The following is a 19,498-nucleotide window of genomic DNA, read 5'->3' as shown; positions in this document are numbered from 1 at the left end:
GCGCGGGGTCATTCGCTGAGAGAGTCTGTCGATACAATATGAAGCGGAATAAGCCTGATATTAATGCCTTTCAAATACAAGCCGGGGTTTATTCTATTTAGGCATTGGAATATAGAATGTATGACCTTTGGTATTCCTTGAGTTGTGAAATATGGAAAACTCAACTCAAACCAAGAGCTGAAGTCTGTAGGCTGGCTGACTGGATCGAAAGGATATCTGCCAACGCAGCTGGCGATATTGTTATTCAGAATATATAAAACGTATTGCATCACGAATATGTAATATTCTCTTGGTTATTTAATACAAATACTGGCACATACTGCATTGTAGTCATGATCATGGCCCTTCAGTCTTGATATAAAAGTCCCTTACAAGAGCCGGCCCCACTTCTCGGTGAAGCCCCCACTAGATCCGACATCCATGCCAGAAAAAAAGTTGCCCAGCATCGCATAGCATCTTCGACATTTTTCAACACCAACCAGACTATCACCAACACTTCTCTTTCCACAGCCCTAGTCTAACCACCCAGCTATCACGATCGCCATAAACTTTCCAACAGAGCAATTGAAGCTCTACTCTCCAAAATGGCCGAGCACGAATCCCAAATGCCCTTTATTCGCAACCTCGCTTCAAGCGGTCCGTCCCTCCAATCCTCTCTTTACGAATCTTACTAACTTCTGCAGAACGCAAACTTCGAATGTCCTCACTAGAATCACTCTCAACATTCCTCGCCTCGCGCTCAAGCCTCTCCGACGTTGACGCCCAGAAGCTATGGAAAGGCCTCTTCTACGCTCTATGGATGACCGACCGACCCATCCCCCAGCAACGTCTCGCCACAGATCTCGCCAACCTCCTCTTCTCGCTCAAGCCCGTCTGCGCCATCCCCTGGCTGCGCGCCTTCTGGGCCATCGTCGGAGCCCAGTGGACAGCTATCGACGTCTACCGTCTTGAAAAGTTCCTCCTCCTCGTCCGTCGCGTTTTCGCTTCCCACGTACGACTAGCTCGCGAGCGGGGCTGGAAGGACGGCGATGTCGAGGCTATCGTGGCTGTGCTGGAGGAGTATCCCTTTGAGAAGGAGGGTGATCTGCGAAAGAGCCCCGTGGGCATCAGATTGCATGCGCTGGATATCTGGGTTGATGAGTTGGAGCGTGAGGAGGCGCTGGAGCACCCCGAGGCTGAGAAGTTTGTGAAGAGCGTGGGCGATCTTGTTATTTCGCTGAAGACATGCCCTGTTAAGCCTGTGAGGGCGCGCTGTGTTGAGAGTTACGAGGATGAGAGGTTGCCGTGGGTCAAGGCTGCCAGTGGTGATGAGATGGAGGAAGATGAGGAATGGGGTGGTATTGACGATTAAGAGCCGGTTTTGCAGGCGCATGGCGTTGGGACAGGGAAAATGTATTACGGATATGCCCAACTTGTTTATATATGGGCACGAGGTTGATAGCACCTGAGAATATCACCACCATCTATTATCATTACTACTTGAGGAGTGCAATAATGTATCTTTGAACGCCCGCTCCGATATGCATTTAATAGCAATGTAAACTGCCCCTTAGTGCTTGTATAGAACCACCACTCTGACCATTGTAGACGCTTAATTCACCAAACCCTGGTATCTCCTCCGACAGTCTCATCATCGTCGACTCGAATCTCATAGCCCATCTCTCTCGCTGCCTGCTGTCGTTGTTCTTCCTCCTGGGCTCGCTTCCATGCTTCCAGCCGTGCTCGCTCCTCGGATGTCTGTATGCGACGCTTCAAGAGGCCCTTCTTGCGAAGACGACGGCGATGCTGGCGCTTCTTGTCAAATGAGAGCCCGTGAATGTCAATATCGGTGATCTCGCGATCGTACCAGACGTCCTTCATGTCGGCATACCAGTCAACCGCTTCTTCTACGAGTTGTCCAGCTAGGGTGCGACCACGGCCGCCAGTAACCCACTGGTCCAGCTTCACCGGAATGGCTTTTCCAAAGGTAGGATCATCGACGGACCAGACGCAGGGAGGACTGCTGCAACTGACAGGACGACAGAAGGCGTGGCACATAGTAGACTCGAGAGCATACCAAAGGCCAAGGAGGAAAAGAAGAAAACCAAAGGCTGTGAAGCGGAAGGATGGTTTGCGGTGGAAGAGTGATGGGAGAGGTAGTGAAACGTAAGACACCGTCTTGCCGTCGGAGTGCGTGATGAAGGCGGTACTAGCGCCGTGGTTGTCGTGAAGGGTGGCCATCTTTTCCGGCAGCGGCTTGGGTTTGACGATGTCAAGGAGGTCCTTCTCAGTTGGCTCCTCTTTAGGTGTCTTGAGCTCAGATGACTTCTCTTCAGTGACCTTGGTCTCGGCAGCTTTATTCTTGGTGCTGACTTGATCAGAAAGACGTTCAATGCCCCTTGCTGCAGTATGGATCCCGAACAGGCTGTTCTTGAGGGTATTGTTCATGCGAGTCATTCGATCTAGATCCGAGTTGTCGTTGTTCTGAGGATCGATTTGGTTGGTTCGTGTGTTCAGTTTGGTGTCAAGTTCCAAGTCGAAGTCGAAATCGTCATCAAATGATGAGTTCTCAGGTAGCTTATCAAGGAGAGCCTCAACTTCCTGAGATGGGGCTTTGCGACCGAGAATAACCTCTTCAAGATCATCTAGCGTCGAGTCCTCGATGTGATGTGTTCGTTGGAGTTCTCTCAAGTCGTCTTTGACCGTTGGAAGCTTGGCCGAGTTTTTCAGTGTTCCTCGGCGCCGTGAAAGAGATCGAGTGCGCCGTCTCCTCACCCCACTCGACGAGGTCTTGGTGCTCGGTTTGTCGTCTGTCCCCGGGTCTGATGCAGTGTCCCTATCGCTACTACTCATAGCATGATCCGTCCTTTTATCACGGAACGATGCAGATCTTTGTCGCAATGGCCTTTCTTCCCTCTTTGGCTTTTCTTGTTTATCTTTTATTTCAATCTTCTCCACCTTGACTGTCGCTGGTGTTTCCACGTATGCGCCCGTGACCTTTGGCGTGGGCATAGTTAATGGATCCGGCTTCGTCGGTCGCGGTGTCGTATCGATATCTTTTGCGTCGTCGACATCAGGCTCTGGAGATGGGGCTTTCATAGAACCCTTCTCGGAGTGATTATCGCCAGGCGCAAACAGACTGGCCTCCGCCTCAATGCGGTCTGTGGGATCCGCCTCCGAATTCATGGATTTCTTGCTCTTAACAGATTCCGTTGAACGAGTTCGAGACAGGCCAGTAAATGCGACACTAGGTTTGGGACTGAAATCTCTGTTAGAGCGATGTTGACGATTTCTGTAGCCATTGCTGGTTGAAGGTTGAGGAATTGCAGAAGCAGTGTCAGGCTTGGGTTCTAGGGGCAACGGAGCGGGTTTGTCACTGTCGGCCACCTGTCGCGGCTCAGGTTCTGGCGCAGGGCTGGAACTGGCAGCCCGCGCCAGACGTCGCAGTAAGTCTCGGGAATCAGTACGTGTGTGCGACAGACCTGGTCGCGCACGACTTGTCTCGTCCTTTGAGTCACTATCCTCCCTAGGGTGGTCCGATTCTGCGCTCTCGCGTCGCGACTTGAATATCGTCACAGGCGTGTCGGGGATACTGACACCAGCGCCTTCAAAAGCAGACCGAGGTCGAGGCGACGGCTCTTTCGGTTCGAGTTCACTTGTCGTCTTTGTCTCTGGGAGCATCCCTCGGCTTGTCCTGGGTCGATCTTCTGGAGAGCGTGAGCGACTCATTGCATTGTGCTCACGAATCTCTTCTAACTTGATTGATGCCATTGACCTCCGAGGTAAGCCGTTAACCTCCCGCTGTCGTATGTCGTCCAATTTGGTATTTCTTGGTCTTGGTGCGTTTCGATCAGGTATGGGTATTTGGTGCTCGACCTTTTCCTCACGCTCCCGTATCTCGTCTATCTTTGTATTATGTGGCCGCGGCGGCTCGAGAGGAATATCGCTTCCTGTCTTGACCTCCCTTGACCGAATCTCATCAAGTTTGGTGTTCCTCGCTCCAGGCGGCGCCACCCTCGTTCGCGAGTTGATGTCGATTTCACTCCCTTCATCGAAGTGAATGCGATTTGCAAACGGACGCGCGCCCATGCGAAGCCTTGGACTATCTGAAACTTGTAACTCCCCAGCCGTAAAGTCGTCATCCACCTGCCATGCGAAACTCTTTTCGGGAGAAGCTAGGCCAGGTGCCTCGTTTTGAGCTTCTTGGCCCTCAATCGACGGATACAACTCCTCAATACCTGGGACAAGAGCTGGAATCCGTCCTTGTTTCGTCAGGTCGTCTTTAGAAGGCATTTGCCTCAACGAGTGCGACCCTATTCGCAGTCCAGCAGCGCTCCCAGGCCGACTATCTGGTCTAATCCCATTGACAGTTGTAGTTGGAGGTGCATGCACAGGCGTAGTACTCTCCTGGGTCGGCTCTCTAGGCGTAAAGGAAAGTCCTGCCCTGGACTTGCCATAAAAGTTTCGTCGTCGCGGCGATTCGGTCTTGTCTGGCGTTTTCTTTATTTCGGGTATTCTTGAAGCAATTGACCCTCGGGAAAAGGGGCGACTCGGAGCCTTCGTGTCCAGGTGATCGTGACTTAACATCTGCCGCATCTGGTTTCCTTCTCCTTCGTGTTTCTCGCGCCAGACTCGAGGTGCTGGACTAGGCGACGCATCAACTGGCTGTGTTCCATCGCTGTCATCTTCGATTTCCTTTGCAGCGAGACGGAAAGCATCGGTCATGGAGAGTCGTTTTCGAGTGGAGGAGGAAAACCCCGGCGTAGGTAATTTGCTGTCGCGCGAACCAAGACTACCGATGCTCGCTCGCCTGTCGATATCCGAATTTGTCGATCGCGCGAACCCATTGCTCTGTATACTAGACCCAAGCCTTGAATTGTTCTGCTGCGCTTGGCCATTCTCTTTGTTCCTGTCGGTCCCCCGTGGGATGTTGCTTGCGAAAAGAGGTTTCCTTCCGGACTGCTTTACAATAAGCTGGCTGGGCCGCTCGGCCAGCGAGCTCTTGTCGCGATCCATCGGGGATACAATTGGGTGTGATTATATGTAATTATGGTGAGGTCGATAGCACATTATTTGTCGTCGTAGGCAACGCGTTTCATTGCATCGCGATGGCGACTAAAAGTATTTAGATATGGTAATATGTTCGCTCGGGTGTAATAGTCGTAACAGTGTGTCTGAATGTTCGTTCAGCTGGGGGTCGGGTATCTTGTACAGTCGCGAAACAAAATATCAACAGCGCGCGCAAAAGATAAATTAATTGACCAAATGTTTTTGTCGAGTCGTGGTTTAAACGCGTTGGAGGCTACAGAAAGTGGCCGAGCATGGGGGCCCTGTCATTGTGTACCCGTCCCGTCATTAACGGAGGTGGGGTCACCGTTCCACCGACCACGTCTCACCGTTACCGCGGTATCATCCACCAATTTAACCTACAGCTACCGCATGTGTCATAATAACACCCTTTATTAATGACCTTTACGGTCATGAACTGGCTCAGATAAGAAGCTTGTCCGTCTCAATATCCGCTGAAACTTTTAAAATATCCTCCAATCTGCTTGAAGCATGGTTGGGCACCTTGCTATCTTCTCAGCCCTATCACTAATAGCTTGAGCTTAGTTAACTCTAGTAAAGGATGTTTGTTTGATGCTCACAGCAGCAGATTGGCACAACTTCATGAGTTGCTATATTGCACCTTTTCCAAAAATCAAGATTGATTAAAGGAGGTAGCTCAAGTTTATGCTTGTACAATGAGCCTAGACGTTCTGCTACCTCTATATGAATGCAACCCAAACGCTGATGTGAGACGGAATAAAGTAGCTACCCTAGTTCGTCCCAACTCGTCTTGTTTCGCTCCTCCTTCCTAATCTATCAGTGAGATGACGACACATGATATCGTACTACTTAGTTGTTGGTTGTTGGTTGTTGTCAAACTGGGCATAAGGTGCAGAGTTGCCACAAACCACTACAGCTGATAAATCTCGACTTCGTTCAAATTAATGGTCAAGATGACAAACAGCCGTGAGATCCGCACTGCCCGCCGTCTAGGCATCCTGTAAGTCAACCTCGCGACCTAATCAGCGCTTGCTAACCAGCGGCCAGAGAGACTGGCTCTGCAGCTTATCACTTGTTCGGCTTGTATCGCTGTGTCATAATATCAGCGCGTTATAATGTCCCGCCAAACATATCTCCAAATGAAGCCATTCTCGCTGCCGTAGCAAATCTCATCAATGAGAATCCTATGCTCCGAGTGGGCATTCGGGGCGAAGGCAATATGGAAGCTTATTTCACACACGTGCCTGAGATGAGACTGGGTGATTTCGTGGAATTTCGTACCTGGGGTCCTGAAGAAGACCATGAGAAGTGTCTGAACGACTTACATTGCGAACTGCATGACCAGTTCTGGCAGAACATCGAGACGAGACCCCCGTGGCGGGTCGTCGTTGGCAGACCGCCCGGCGCCAGAGAAGATAATGGAGAACCTCTCATTGAGAACATTTCATTTGCCTTTCACCACTCACTTATGGACGGCATGGGTGGAAGGCTATTTCATGAGAAGCTACTCGCCCAACTGAACTCTCTGCCCTCGAACCCGTCAACCCCAGAGGTTCTCTCCTTTCCTGAACCACCAGTACTCCCTGAACCACAGGAGAAGGTCATCGACTATACGTCGACGCTATCTGGCCGAGCTGCTCTTTTATGGAAACGATACCGACCCTGGTTCCTCGCTCCTGGCCCGCCCAAGATATGGGCTGGCGAACCGGTTGACTTCGATCGCCACAAGGCTCGCTTGGTAGCCGTGGATATCCCACCTGCAGTCGTATCAACTGCCCTCAAAGAGACGCGCGCTCACGGGACTTCTATGACAGGTCTTTTGCATGCGCTTGTCCTTGCATCATTATCGAGACGAATCCCTACTGCTCCGGCCTTCATTTCGTCGACACCCATAAGCATGCGCCCCTACATATCACCTAATGCTGACCCTGCTATCAAGGACGCACTGTTCGGTGCTGTGACCGGTATGTCACACGAGCACTCTTCATCAGCAGTGGCCGCCTTTCAAGCTGCAAAGGGTGATGAGATCAATGACCTTATTTGGAGCCACGCAAGGAGAGTCAAAGAAGAGCTCAAGAAAAAGACATCTACAATCCCTGTGGACGACGACATGTTGGTGCTCGCGACCATCACTGATTGGAAAGCACTTCTACGGAAGAAGGATGGCCAGCCGCGACCTCGATCGTGGGAAGTTAGCAACGTCGGCACTCTTCCAGCTCCTGCCGAGGAACCAGGTAAGAGGAGCATTCATCGCATGCTGTTTACAAATGGCGTCATGGTTGCAAGTGATCCGATGAGTGTTAGTGTTGCAAGTGTCAAGAACGGTCCCTTGACGATGGGAATCACATGGAATGATGGTTTTGTGGAAGACGGGATCATTGAGGGGCTGAAAGAAGATCTTGCAACATATCTCAGGCGGCTGCATGAGACGGGGATAATCACTGATGAGTCGTAGCCTGAAAGGTTATGATGCGAGCCACAGTAGGGTTGGCGTATGCATGGGAGCTTGGTACAAGATCGGAATGGCTCAAGCCCGTCTACGGTAAGTGTCACTCAAGGCTGTGAACGGCAACTCGGCGAGAGAGTGATCCCGGGTTCCACGGTTCTCCGGTACGGCCAAGTCGGATCCCGAAAATGCCGGACCTCTAGGAGACCCCGAAGACCCTTCAGGGATGAAACGAGATCTGGGACATGCCCATGTCACTTGAAGCTTAAGATCAGCGCAAAGCCAAGTCTTTAGTCTCTAACATAGATCGATACGAACTTTATGCTTCTTCAGAAAAGTATTCATATTCCCGTTATGAAATGTTAAGGGCTATTGTGCATTAAAAGCTATAATCCAAAGTATTCTATTCTTGGAGGTGTGCCGAGATCATCTCACATCAGTCCACCTCATCCCAGAATTCAATTCAAAAGAGGTCCTTAAGGACCTGTTCCCAATCTACCCAAACGCCTCGCAAATTTTATGCAACGAAACCGTCTCCTCTTCGGAGCGTCTCTACCATCCCTCACCGGGATTTCTCCTCGCGCGGTTATTACCGCGGAAGTAATCGTATGAAGGCTCCTCGTTCTGTGCAAGACCGCTGTAGCCTTGAGGGCCGCCGCCCATAGCGCCGACTGAAGGCCCAGGTGATTGCACAGGCGTCATGCGGCCTGGCGTGCTGAGATTGCTGTATGCGGGAGCCGCGGCGTTCGAGATTAATCCGAGACCCGATGAGCTTCCGTTATTTTGCGAGTACAAGGGACTACGGCCACGGGCGGGGGGCTCTGTGCCTAGAGTCGTTTGCTGTGTAAATCCGGTGTTGGGCGCGCCACCTGGTCGGTATGCTGCATAGCTAGTGTCGCCGCTTGTGTTGCTAGCAAGAGACATGAGACGTTGCTGCTGAGCTGCTCCACCTGCAAAGGGAGAACCAGTTCGGCCTACAGGCGTGCCCGGTCGTGAAAAATCGCTACCATCGACTGATCCAGGAGTACCAGGGCGAGCAATCTCTCCAGGTCGGCCGTAGATCTCGCCTCCACCATGGTCCTCTGCGAACTCGGCTCGATTCTTGTAATACTCAAAGTCCATCTGGCTGTCTGACACGAACTCGAAACCGGGAACGTTGTTGGCACTCTTGCCTGGTCGTCCTTTCTGCATAGGATCGAGAGAAACCATATCCGAGTAACCACTGACTGTCATCATATCACCCGAATCCACATCTCTGCCATCACTCAGGCGACCCTTGTAGATAGCAGGCAAAAGGTTCTGTGCGCTCGAATGAACCATGGGAGTAATCAGAGGTCGGTAAAGTGCAGGGTGGCCAAAACGGTTCGCCAATCGCTCACTACGCATACGGTTATCCTTGGGGTCGATGCCGTTCTCGGGTGTCTTGGTGACGTCCACAATACTGTAGTAGGTGATCTTGTTGTTAAAGGCGCGGTTGCAGTAAATCTTGAAGATGATCAGGATAAATGGCAGCGGCACCAGACTGTAGAATTCGATATGCGACCCCGAATTGCCGCGAACCCAGCAAGTCAACATGACGACCAGGTCGGAAAGCATGGTTGCGAAGATGAAACGATTGAAGATAACTCGCCAGAACATTCCACCGGATTCAGTCTTAGTGACGAAGCGGTAGAGGAGAAGGTACTTCTTCAGCCACGAGTCGATGAGGAAGTAAAGAGCTGTTGCCGGTAGGACCAGAGGTTGGATACCGGCTAAGCACATGGTGACTGTAGCGTAGTAAAGGAAGTAGTTGTAGTAACTGGCGTACTCGAAAGGTGGCGGGGCAGTGAGCTCAATAAGCTCTCGGGGTGTTGGGCTTGAGAACTTCTTCAGAAAGAACGCTTGCACAAGCGGCCAGAGTTGGGCAAGGTCTATTGCCGCACCGAGTTGACGCTGGAGCAAATATGTCACCCAGAACGGGCTGTTGTTACACAAAGCAATGAACATGGAAGACGCAATGTCGTTCTTCTTGATGGACTCCCACACATCCTCTTTCGTCTCCCCAGTCGTATCCCTGACAACGCTGGCCACGAAACTCCAGATGACACTGAAGATGGAGAAGATAAGAAGATTGTTGAAGACGAAGAAGAAGTAAAGCTTGGCCAAAACGTGCCTTTCTCGTCCAGTCTTGGTCTGGTCACCAGCCTTGACTGAGAGGCGACGGAAGATCATAGGGAGAACGAGGTATATCAGGGACATGATCGCTGGGGAGAGAACGCCCTGAATAGCACCCCACACCTTGGGATGTTGAGCGAGCTCGGTTCTGAAAGCAGGCCAAACCTTGCCCAGATTCTGCAAGTTGACGAGAAAGATGGCAATGCCAAGGTTAGGTACAATCCAGATAAGAGTCAGAAGAGTGATCCAGAAGTTATTGATCCACCTTCTTCGTCCTCGGGTGCTGCTGTAGAGAGGCATGTTCTCCCAGATGATATCGTTGGGCCGAGGTGCGAGTCTGACTGTGGCACCGACAGGCTTCTTCTTACGACAAGCGTAGGCAATACCATGAGCCTCTGCGATATCCGCGTAACTGGCGAAACCGTAAGGCATCGAGCCTCGCTTGTCTACCGTGGCGCGCACTTCTTTGATCTGAATCTCGAGATCACGAATTCGCTGGGTGTAATATTCTATAGCATCGACCTTTTGGCCTCGGGGATAAGTTCCGTAAGATCGGTCCTTCTTAGAGGGCTTGCACATGGGCCGAGCAGCTGGGACGTTCTTGGGGTCCTTGAGGTACTTAGCCAAGACCTTCTCAAGTTTGCGAACAGCGTGGTCGTGCTGCTCGATAAGCTCAGGGAGTTCCTTGACATTTCGGGCAACAGCGGTTCGAGCAAAAGATGAGTTGGGGGCAATCTGATCGATGATTCTTGCGATACCCTCGTCGGAGCAGCCTTTCTTGGGAATGTCGAATACCTGCCATTGAATGTGAGTAATCGTTTGCTGGCGGTAGCTTTTTCTGATCTTACCATTAGAGTTCGAGAGTGAAGACTCTTCTGGTAATCCTCGCTCTCAAAATACTTGCGCCGGAGTTGGAGAACCTTTCTGTAGTTAAACCAAAGGAAGCCCATGACGATAAAATTGAAGCACCAGGCGATAATGACCTGGGACCAAATTGCCGGAGCATATACAGTGAGAGGAGTGATGTTGATTACCCAGTTGGCTGTTTTATCACCCTTATAGTCCAACCACCTAGTATAGTTGATTGGGAGTAAGATACCAACACCGGTGAAACACAAGGTAAAGAACATGTTGCGGCACATGCGAACGAAGCGCAGGAAGACAGTGGCGTCCATACCGATCAATGGTACAAGCTGCTCTTCTTTGGTCTGCCATAATGTCGTGATCCACGACCACGGGGCCTTTCCTATAGGGGGCGGTACGTGCTTCTCGTCGGCATGTTTCAACTTGGGGGCATAAATAGCCTGGTGGTATGGTCGTAGAATCGAAAAGATGATGGCAATGCCGATTGTGACTGGGATCGACGTAGCTAAAGCTGAATACACCGAGGCAGCTTGGAGCTGACGGGCGGCGTTAGCGGGGACGGATACTTGCGATATCTTGGGTCAGGACATACCTGTTGACTGAAGGGTTCTTGAAGCAGATCGAGCAATTGCTTGCCAGGATCCTCTTCTTGCCGCCGACCGAGGGGGTGGGCTGTATAATCCATATTGGGCGCGCGAGCTGCGCCAACAGGCGAAGACGTTGGAGCTTATCTCGAATGTCTAACGGCGCTGCAGTGGATGGCGCGGCGACTTTCCCCCGAGCTCTCCGACTTTATTGTTGTCGGCCACGTGTATAGAGTTGAGATTGACTGGTTCAACTGGGGATAGTCTCGTATTCGCAGGGGTTCAGAGGATGGATGGATCGCAGACAAGATAAGAGCTGATGAGTACGAGACTATAGGGGCAACTGGAGAGATGTAGATGTTCGAGGTGAGGCGCCGCTTGACAGATCAATCGTCGTAAACAAAGAGCCCTTGGTAAACGAGAGTCGCTGTGTCGTTAAAGAAGCTTAGTCGGGAAGGTCCGTGAGCGAAAGGACGAGGCGCCAAAAGGGGCGAAGCGAACGGAATATGGCGTCACTCAGGGACAGGCGACGATGATGGGGTAATATGAAAAGAAAGAAACAAAGGAACTGAACAAGGTCCGATGGTACGGAGAGATGTGATGTTAAGGTTGAGTAAAGTAGAGTAAAGAAGGAGGTAAAGGTAAAGAAGGGTAAAAGTAAAGTAGGGCTGGGGGTGGAGGTTCTATTCGGACTAAGACAAGACTAAGAACTAAGGAGCCATGACAATGACATGGGATGGATCCTATTATCATGGGGGTTAGACTCTACAGTCAGGTAGACAGTTTTTTTTCTTTTGGGGAAGCCATCAGTAGAAAAAGCTTGGCAACCATTATGCATCAATGTGGCAGCGTGAGGGTGAGCGAGCGAGTGAATGAAGCCAATAAAAAGTCCCCTGTTTTAGAGATGCTCAACCAAGCGCTAGCCATGATAGAATGATCGAGACCTGTGATCAACAGTGTCAGTCAATGACCACATAAAAATGCCAACAGCACCATCATTCTCATTCCTAGAAATACGATGTATTGCTGGTTTCTTGCAGTCTTCATACCATCTCCGTACGGACTAGGTACAAACAAACAACCAACTGTTTACCCTGGCACGCGGCCTCCGTGGGGATAAGACCTCACCAAGTCCCAGCTTCAGACTCTCAAGTTGCTATTTTTGACGCCTCTCGACCCGCTACAGTGGGGACCCTCTTCAACCGTAGCACGGGCCGGGAGACCCCTGTCAGCCAATCGTCTCCCTCCCTCAAGCTTCTGGATACGCCACGCCTCTCGGCCTCTGCCCCTGCATTGGATGGATCCCCTGGAACTGGGACGTGAATTTTTTTGGCGTCTCGAAAGACGCTGAGAATACGAACATTCCAACAGACTTGCTCTTCCAGAAGGGGAAAGTGATGGGATGCTCTAGCTGGCGCTGGCACTGGCACTGGCACTTTGCTGGCCAAACGGTTGATGTCAAAGTTTTGGCGATCGATCCTTTATACGACGCCGATCTTTTTTTTTGCTCTCTCTCTTTGTTGACTTTCAAGGTGGCCTTTGAGAGACATGTCATGCATTGTTCCTGACATGGATTGAGTGGCATGAATGATAATAAATAATTAATTAATCGCAGTTTCTGACACTTGCGCCTCAACCGCCTTACCATTCATTCATTTACTGAATCTCACTCATTCTCATTCTCACGCCCTTTCCCTGTAACAAAAATAAAAACCAGATGGATCTTGATCGATGCCCAGTACCAAGGCCCTTTTACCCGCCGCGACTCGCCACTTACAAGTTAGTAAAATGGTTCATGCTCAATGACATATCGACACGCAACCCGATCGCAATTGGGAAAACAAATCGTGTCAAATCGGGAAACCCAAAGTCCCTCCCCCAAAAAATATCTCACGTTTTATGTGCCGAGTGGCCCGTCGAGCTACCAAAGCTTGTTCGCAATTCTGAAACAACCAACAAAAAGGAAAACATTTTCTCTTCGTGATGTGGCCACGTGACGTGTACGATTCCACGAGGCCTCATCCGAGGTACGTTTTTATCTACGCAACTATGGTCCCATCGTGAAAAAGAAGCTTAGCATCTCTACCTATCCGAAGTGATGAAAAGCTATAAACAAAATCTTCACATGTTGAGGAATCCTTCACATTTTTGGCACCTGACTCAGGTGCTTAGGGTAGGGAAGTTTGCTGGGTCCTTGAGGCCCACGTTCTCAAGACACTGCAAAAGTGTAGGAAAATAGATACTCGGTCTGTATTAACATTGCCGAAGCTATCTTATGGACTCCCTCTGTATTCTTCTGTTGAGGATGGGCTCGAAGTATCACTTTGAACAGGAGAAATACACCAATTTATTCCACTGGCCACTGCAGAACCTTCACAAATGAGGATTGATACCAAGATCCCTTGGTCCTGGTCACATAGCTGAGTGAAGCGGTCCGGCCATCAGGGTAAGATTTAGAAAGGAACGGTGATCAAAGAACTTCAGCATTCCGAGAGCCGATATAATCTTCATGTTTCCCAAGCTCTCCAAGTAAAGGCGGCCACATATTGATAAACAGGCACCGGTAAGCCGCAGTATGGCGAAGATAGCAGGCTAAGAGACACTTCCAGGCTTAGATTTCGGTTACAAATGGCCCGGGTAGGGCAGATTGTACATCTTCTTGCTGATATAGTATCACAGGTGAGTATGCAAGGTTGGACTTCTGAACCACGCTGTTCCCGAAAAGGGGCAACATCAAATCGCAGTCGAAGCTCCAGGATAAGTGGAGAAGTTCCGCGAGCGATTGTTCTTGAGAAGAGAAGTATAGAATCAATGCGGTACCTTTGCGAACCCAAGGAAGCTGATGTAAGGAATGGCGTCTGGCAGCTGTAGGGGATTTGAAGGCAAACAGCCCCTGGAACTTGAGTATGAATCTGGCAGTCGACTATGATGAGGAAGTAAGGGCGGCCTTCCGTTTGGGACTGATTTTGAGGGGGACAAGAACAAAATACCGCCGTTTGAGAGCCTCAGAAGTGATGGCTGGGTGCCTTGTGGGCGGCATTGCCCACGAACGACCATCAATATAGGGTTGAGAGGCTTAGCACTTGAAAACTTCTAGAAGGCCAATGAAGGCGCTGCAAACTATGTCGCCACAGGGTGCTTGTTGGGTTGTTTGGGGTGACTATGAGAGCAACTTGTAGGGGTGAAGCCTTGATTGAAAGAGGTCCAGAATAACTGGATGCCCGGCGGCGGGCGTCCATGAACGTTGACTCATAGAGCTCGATTGAGAGTTTCAGAGGCCTCTAAGCGTCCTTTTTTTCGATAGCCAGAAGTTTGGTGTAGTTGGTGTCATCCACAGATTAGGGCATCGAAGGTTGTTGGTACTCGAGGATTGCACAGTTGGCATCCTGCATGTGGGTGTTGGTTGCTGGTATGGTCGTAGTGCAAATAAGCATGAGCAAGATCTGGTTGCCGGCTTATTTGAGAAGCATTCTATGCTGGAATTAGACTATGTTCACAGTAATAAGAGCTTGAGACATACCAATAACTCGAAAATGTTGTATCGCTGGAGGACAGATATTGCTGATGGAGAGAGAAAGGGGTCGCACTCAAGTCCATTGCGGATTCGGCAGTCGTAACGTTGATAGAACTGAAGGCCCAGGCTAATGAAGAAGTGGGTTTGGCCACTGCTGTAGTTGAAAGCTGCAAGCTGGTAATAGAGCTGGAAGTACAGGCCAATGAAGAAGTGGTTTTGGCCGCTGCTGTAATTGATGCAAGCTGGTGATAGAGCCGAAAGCACAGGCTAATGAAGAAGGGGTTTTGGGTCTTGTTGGTTGTAGCTGAAAGCTGGCCGATAGAGCTGGAAGCACAAGCTAGTAAAGGAGTGGTTTTGGTTGCTGTTGCAGCTAGAAGCTGGTAATAGAGCTGAAAGCACAAACTAATGAAGAAGTGGTTTTGGCCACTGCTGTAGTTGAAAGCTGGAAGCTGGTGATAGAGCTGAAAGCGCAGGCTGATGAAGAAGGGGCTTTGGTCGTTTAAATCGATATCGAAGGCCAAATCTGCGGGCCCGGGGGACCCAAACTAATGAAGAAGTGGTTTTGGCCCCCGGCTGGACCTACGTTCAGGTACCGGGCATTGTCGGGGAGGAGATCCATAGCTCACAGAAGCATTTTGCGGTTCTGATATTGCTAAGAGAGACATCAAAGTTGGGCCAAACCCTGGGGAGGTGCGAGAGAAAATAACACTCAGAATTTGGGACACAAGGAAGAGGGGCATACCCAGACCAGAATATCGCAGCTGTATATAACAGGACAAATGGTATTCTGTGTCCTACAGTTCAACGAAGTTCTCTTGAGCGACAACGAATCTCGCTGACAAGCATCACCGCCTTCAATATCTGGCGTTGGATCTTGTTTCCTACCTCACGCGGACTTATTAATGAAGATTTTAACCCAATTTACAATGTCCATTTGTAGACTGAAAAAGAAATTAAAATGCATTACTGCTCATAATTTCCTAGCAATGGATCACTCAGAGGTACGATGGCCTTGATTGCGGATTCTCACTCTAACTTAAGACGCGGAGGATTCCGTAGTCATAAGACGGGTGATGTCAGTGGATGAGAACTCAGGTCAGACTCTGTCTAAATTTATCTGTGGCATAATATAGGGCTGAATAAGTTTGACTTGATCGTCCGACCTCTTCTCTTGGATGTCAGACCAGTGTCAGTCGGCTTGATCATGCTGGTACTCGGAATACATGAGATGATTATAGTAATTGTCTTTATAAAAACCACTAAATTTGCCAGAACTTTGCCAGAAAACCGGTAGAGACTCAGATTAGGCTCGTTCGCCATCACAGTGAGACTCGTTGTCATTTGCATCTCAAGATTAAGCTTTAATACAGAGTATCTGTTTTCCACCACTTTGCAATTTCTTGAGAAGGTTGGCCTCGGATATGTTAGAGGCAAGACAAGCAGCAGTGCTTTCTTGTAACTTGCGGGCCATCATCTGGGAACTCAGTTTTCGCGGTCCCCCAGGCTTTGCTACCCATTTTCATGGCCTCAATGGCAACAAATCATCCGACAGAGAGAATTCCTAGGAACTTAATTAAGCATTGCCTATGAGACAGATAGTACTAGTAGCGAGCCATGTAAGTGAAGTGAGACGGAGCAGGCAGTGGGCTTGTAGCCGAAGGTGTTACGCAACTTTGGAGCTCCCTCTAGAAAGGGAACACAAGAAAAACTCTTGGATTATTCATCCTAAGATTGAAGAAGCATGAAAAGCGGGCGACGTATCTTCGGCGAGGAGTGATGGACGGTTTGATGTGTCTGTTGTGAAGGAGACCCAAGCAATAGGGAAGTCAAGTTGAAGCAGCAGCCTTGCAGATATGTTATTTGTTAAATAACTATTCGATATCCGAGCCTGAAAAGATCACGTCGCAGTCCAGACCACCGTACGAAACGCGGCCTCGTTATACTCAATACCACCCCGGATTACTGCCAGGTCGCCGCCTCGGGTGAGTGCGACATCTCCCTTCGCCAAGACACAAACAATGTCTTTTTTTCCAGCAAACCAGTCGTGCGGAATAAAAATGTGCTCAGAAACCTCTATTAAAGAGTCGCCTTCACGCTGGGTAATATCAAATCCGCTGGCGCTTAGATCAACGGAGCATACCCAACAAGACTGGTTCAGGAATATGAGTTTGCTTGAGTCATCAACTCCTATGAAATGAGCAATATCGAGTTCAAATTGAGTCACACGCCAATTAAGTGCGGCGGGCAGGTCTGACGGCTTGAACATATCTCCCTTGTCTCCATCAGTGGTAGATTGAGCAATTGTCGCCAAATCATATGTTTGCTTCCTTTGTGAGAGGCTAAGGTCGCTGCCTTGGACAGGAAGATGGTCCAGGTTGATGACAGCAATTCTGTTGGTTTTTGTGGAACTTCTTGGATGCACCAAATGGAGCATGATTCTGTGTTCTTGACTAAGTGAATACAGGGTCGCATTCGTAAGTTCTCCTGTCTGGTCGTCCAATTGAAATTTCACTGAAGAGACTTCAGTCAAGTCGCACCAGCTGTGGGCGCATATTTTGACATTGTCCACGCAGATCAGATGTTGGGCGGATTTCGGATGGGGGAGCCATTTCCGGGTGCCTGGTATTTGTGGGTGTGTTCGCTCCATCTCACTCTTGCCGTCTTTCAAGTCGAATAGATGGTCAGACTCGCGAGTTGACACCAGGAATTTGGCTGCGGCCTCTCCCACTGAGACATCTGTGATGGCCTTCTCAGAGTCGAGGCGGGTCTCGAAGAGTTCTGCTGGCTCATTGAGCCACCCTTTGTCCGCTGACTTCTGGATCATGTATAAAAAGATCCGGTTAGAAGCATCGACACTGAGGAGAGCATCTTTTTTTTCAATCCAAACCAACAAACGAACTGCAGATTTGTGCTTGTAGAGGATCCCCAAACTTGCTGCATTCTTTCGCTCATATAGCTCGACCGACCCATCATCCTTGCCACAAAGGATGACTGTAGACTTGTGATGGACCGCCATAGAAGTAATCTTGGCTTTCGCCTCCAGGGAAACCGTCTCAAACAATGTTGCAGAAGTTAGGCCACTACTGTCATCGCTTCGAGACTCCCGTAACAGTGCTTCAGGTTTCCAGACTGTGCATTGGCTACCTCATATATCGGCAAGTAGCATACTGTCCTTGGAGAAAGCAAGCTGCTTGATATATGAGTTACTTGACTTGACCATATAGAGGAGTTTAAAAGTATCAAATTCGTAAATATGGGTGATTCCATTGGCACAACCTGCTGCAAGAAAACGTCCAATGGGGCTTGGGGCGAGGGTTTGGCAGTTGGCCCGAAAACACTCCAGCTGCCGGTCGGTATAAGGGTCAAGCAGGGCGAGATCACCGTCGAGATATGCGACTGCAAGAAGGCCCATGTCGGAATTGGGGTTGAACGCAAGCGCTACGATGACATACGTGGATGTCTCCCCACTGGAGAGCTTCTTTCCGCAGCTACCGGCATAAGTGTCCTCTTACATATCCCATAGGATAATAGGCTGACCATTATAGGCGACAGCAAGCATGCCATGGCTGGTGGAGAGAGTAAGAGCGCACGGAACCCCGCTTAGAGGTATCCTGTTCGTCTCTGGTGTATTGGCATCACCCCATGGTCTGCGCACCAACTCGGGTTGGACATTATGACTCAACTTCCAACTGTCTATGAAGTTTTTGCGACTTGCAATGAAGAGCGTATCTCCGTCAAATTCCATACCCAGCGGACGCGGCGGGTTGACGAGGGTGTGGACCACTTGCCCAGTTCTGATATCCTAGATCTTGGTTATCTTGATACCACACGTTGCCATGAGGTCGGATCCAGTCTTGAAGGCAATCGAGTTGACAGATTCGCCATGCTCAAAGGCCTTGTACTCCTGATGGGTTGCAGCATACTACAGTATGACTGTCCCTGAGCCAAATGCGATAGCTAGAAAGCCGTTTCCATAGCGTAAAGCCTTTAGTTGACCCGTACGGAAATCGACGCATAATATTCTGTCATCCCATTGCTCATTGGACGCACCAGGGACTGCGAGTTTCTGATTTGAGCTCCCTAATCCGTATATCATGGACTCAGAAGGACAGAATGGGGATATTAGTGAGTATATCGCTGAGGGTGAAACCGCGAGAGCATTAGCGAACATGGCAGGAATTCGAGCAAAATCCATGCTCCATTGCTGCAGTGCCCTCATCTGAGGGTCTAGTGGTGAGCGTTCAACAGCACACCGACTAATGTAGGATTTGAGATGTTTAGAAGCACGAATGAGTGGCGTGAGATTTTGGGAGCCGGCCATCGTTTCGATCCAAGTGAGCACATTGGATTTCAGGAATTGAGTGACAAGCTGGAATGTCCCTGCAGCCAACGAATCAGCCTTCGACAGGTGATATGAGTATGCTGTGTATGCATAGATAGCAAAGTCCTGTCTTGTTGGCAAGTTCGCCGCAGATCGGCGACGCCTGTTCCTTGGGGGCTTCATTTCATCTCCCACGAGGTAACTCAGACACACCTCAGCCATTCGAGTGTGTGCTTGAGTTTCGTCAATTGAGAACTCCGATCTTGACCCACCGGATACGAGGAATTCTCTGGCTGTTTCATGCACCATGTTAACTCGCCCTTGCTTATCAACGACCACCAACTGACCGCAGAGCGTTGCAATGCTCTCCCCCAAGTCCGGGAACGAGTCGTGGATATCCAAAGTCAAAGCACCATCTAGCTCACCGATCGTCATTGGCCGAACCGCACATGCTGCCCACAATAGAATGGCTTTGGCCAACTCCTTCCCTCGACTGACTTGTGACATGTAATCGAGAGTCCGCTTGTATAGTGATTTCATGCCCCTTGGCACGTTTCAAGAATCTGGTGAATTTCCTTTCTACTGTG

General features: G+C 49.9%; 5 protein-coding genes across 5 annotated transcripts; 2 read left to right on the top strand and 3 right to left on the bottom strand.

The window, feature by feature from the left end:
- Positions 1-584: 584 nt before the first annotated feature.
- Positions 585-1,351, top strand: FMAN_12795 (uncharacterized protein; the record flags this gene model as incomplete). Its single annotated transcript, XM_041823280.1, has 2 exons — positions 585-636; positions 684-1,351. The coding sequence occupies 2 exons, from the start codon at positions 585-587 to the stop codon at positions 1,349-1,351; spliced, it is 720 nt and encodes a 239-aa protein (XP_041688875.1).
- Positions 1,352-1,596: 245 nt separating this feature from the next.
- FMAN_12794 (uncharacterized protein) lies at positions 1,597-4,995 on the bottom strand (the record flags this gene model as incomplete). Its single annotated transcript, XM_041823278.1, has 1 exon — positions 1,597-4,995. One exon carries the CDS (start codon positions 4,993-4,995, stop codon positions 1,597-1,599), a length of 3,399 nt encoding a protein of 1,132 aa, XP_041688874.1.
- A 986-nt stretch (positions 4,996-5,981) lies between these two features.
- On the top strand, positions 5,982-7,483 carry FMAN_12793 (uncharacterized protein; the record flags this gene model as incomplete). Its single annotated transcript, XM_041823277.1, has 2 exons — positions 5,982-6,028; positions 6,076-7,483. The coding sequence occupies 2 exons, from the start codon at positions 5,982-5,984 to the stop codon at positions 7,481-7,483; spliced, it is 1,455 nt and encodes a 484-aa protein (XP_041688873.1).
- Positions 7,484-8,026: 543 nt separating this feature from the next.
- On the bottom strand, positions 8,027-11,177 carry FMAN_12792 (uncharacterized protein; the record flags this gene model as incomplete). Its single annotated transcript, XM_041823276.1, has 3 exons — positions 8,027-10,423; positions 10,477-11,028; positions 11,085-11,177. The coding sequence occupies 3 exons, from the start codon at positions 11,175-11,177 to the stop codon at positions 8,027-8,029; spliced, it is 3,042 nt and encodes a 1,013-aa protein (XP_041688872.1).
- A 5,310-nt stretch (positions 11,178-16,487) lies between these two features.
- Positions 16,488-19,418, bottom strand: FMAN_12791 (uncharacterized protein; the record flags this gene model as incomplete). The annotated part of the gene is made up of 4 exons (XM_041823275.1): positions 16,488-17,704; positions 17,759-18,078; positions 18,103-18,392; positions 18,525-19,418. 4 exons carry the CDS (start codon positions 19,416-19,418, stop codon positions 16,488-16,490), a joined length of 2,721 nt encoding a protein of 906 aa, XP_041688871.1.
- Between the last annotated feature and the right edge of the window lie 80 nt (positions 19,419-19,498).

This window comes from Fusarium mangiferae (assembly GCF_900044065.1).
Source record: "Fusarium mangiferae strain MRC7560 genome assembly, contig: FMAN_scaffold015, whole genome shotgun sequence".
NCBI classification, from domain to species: domain Eukaryota; kingdom Fungi; phylum Ascomycota; class Sordariomycetes; order Hypocreales; family Nectriaceae; genus Fusarium; species Fusarium mangiferae.
The sequence above is the reverse complement of the archived record's forward strand: the minus strand, read 5'-3'. Positions and strand labels throughout refer to the sequence as shown.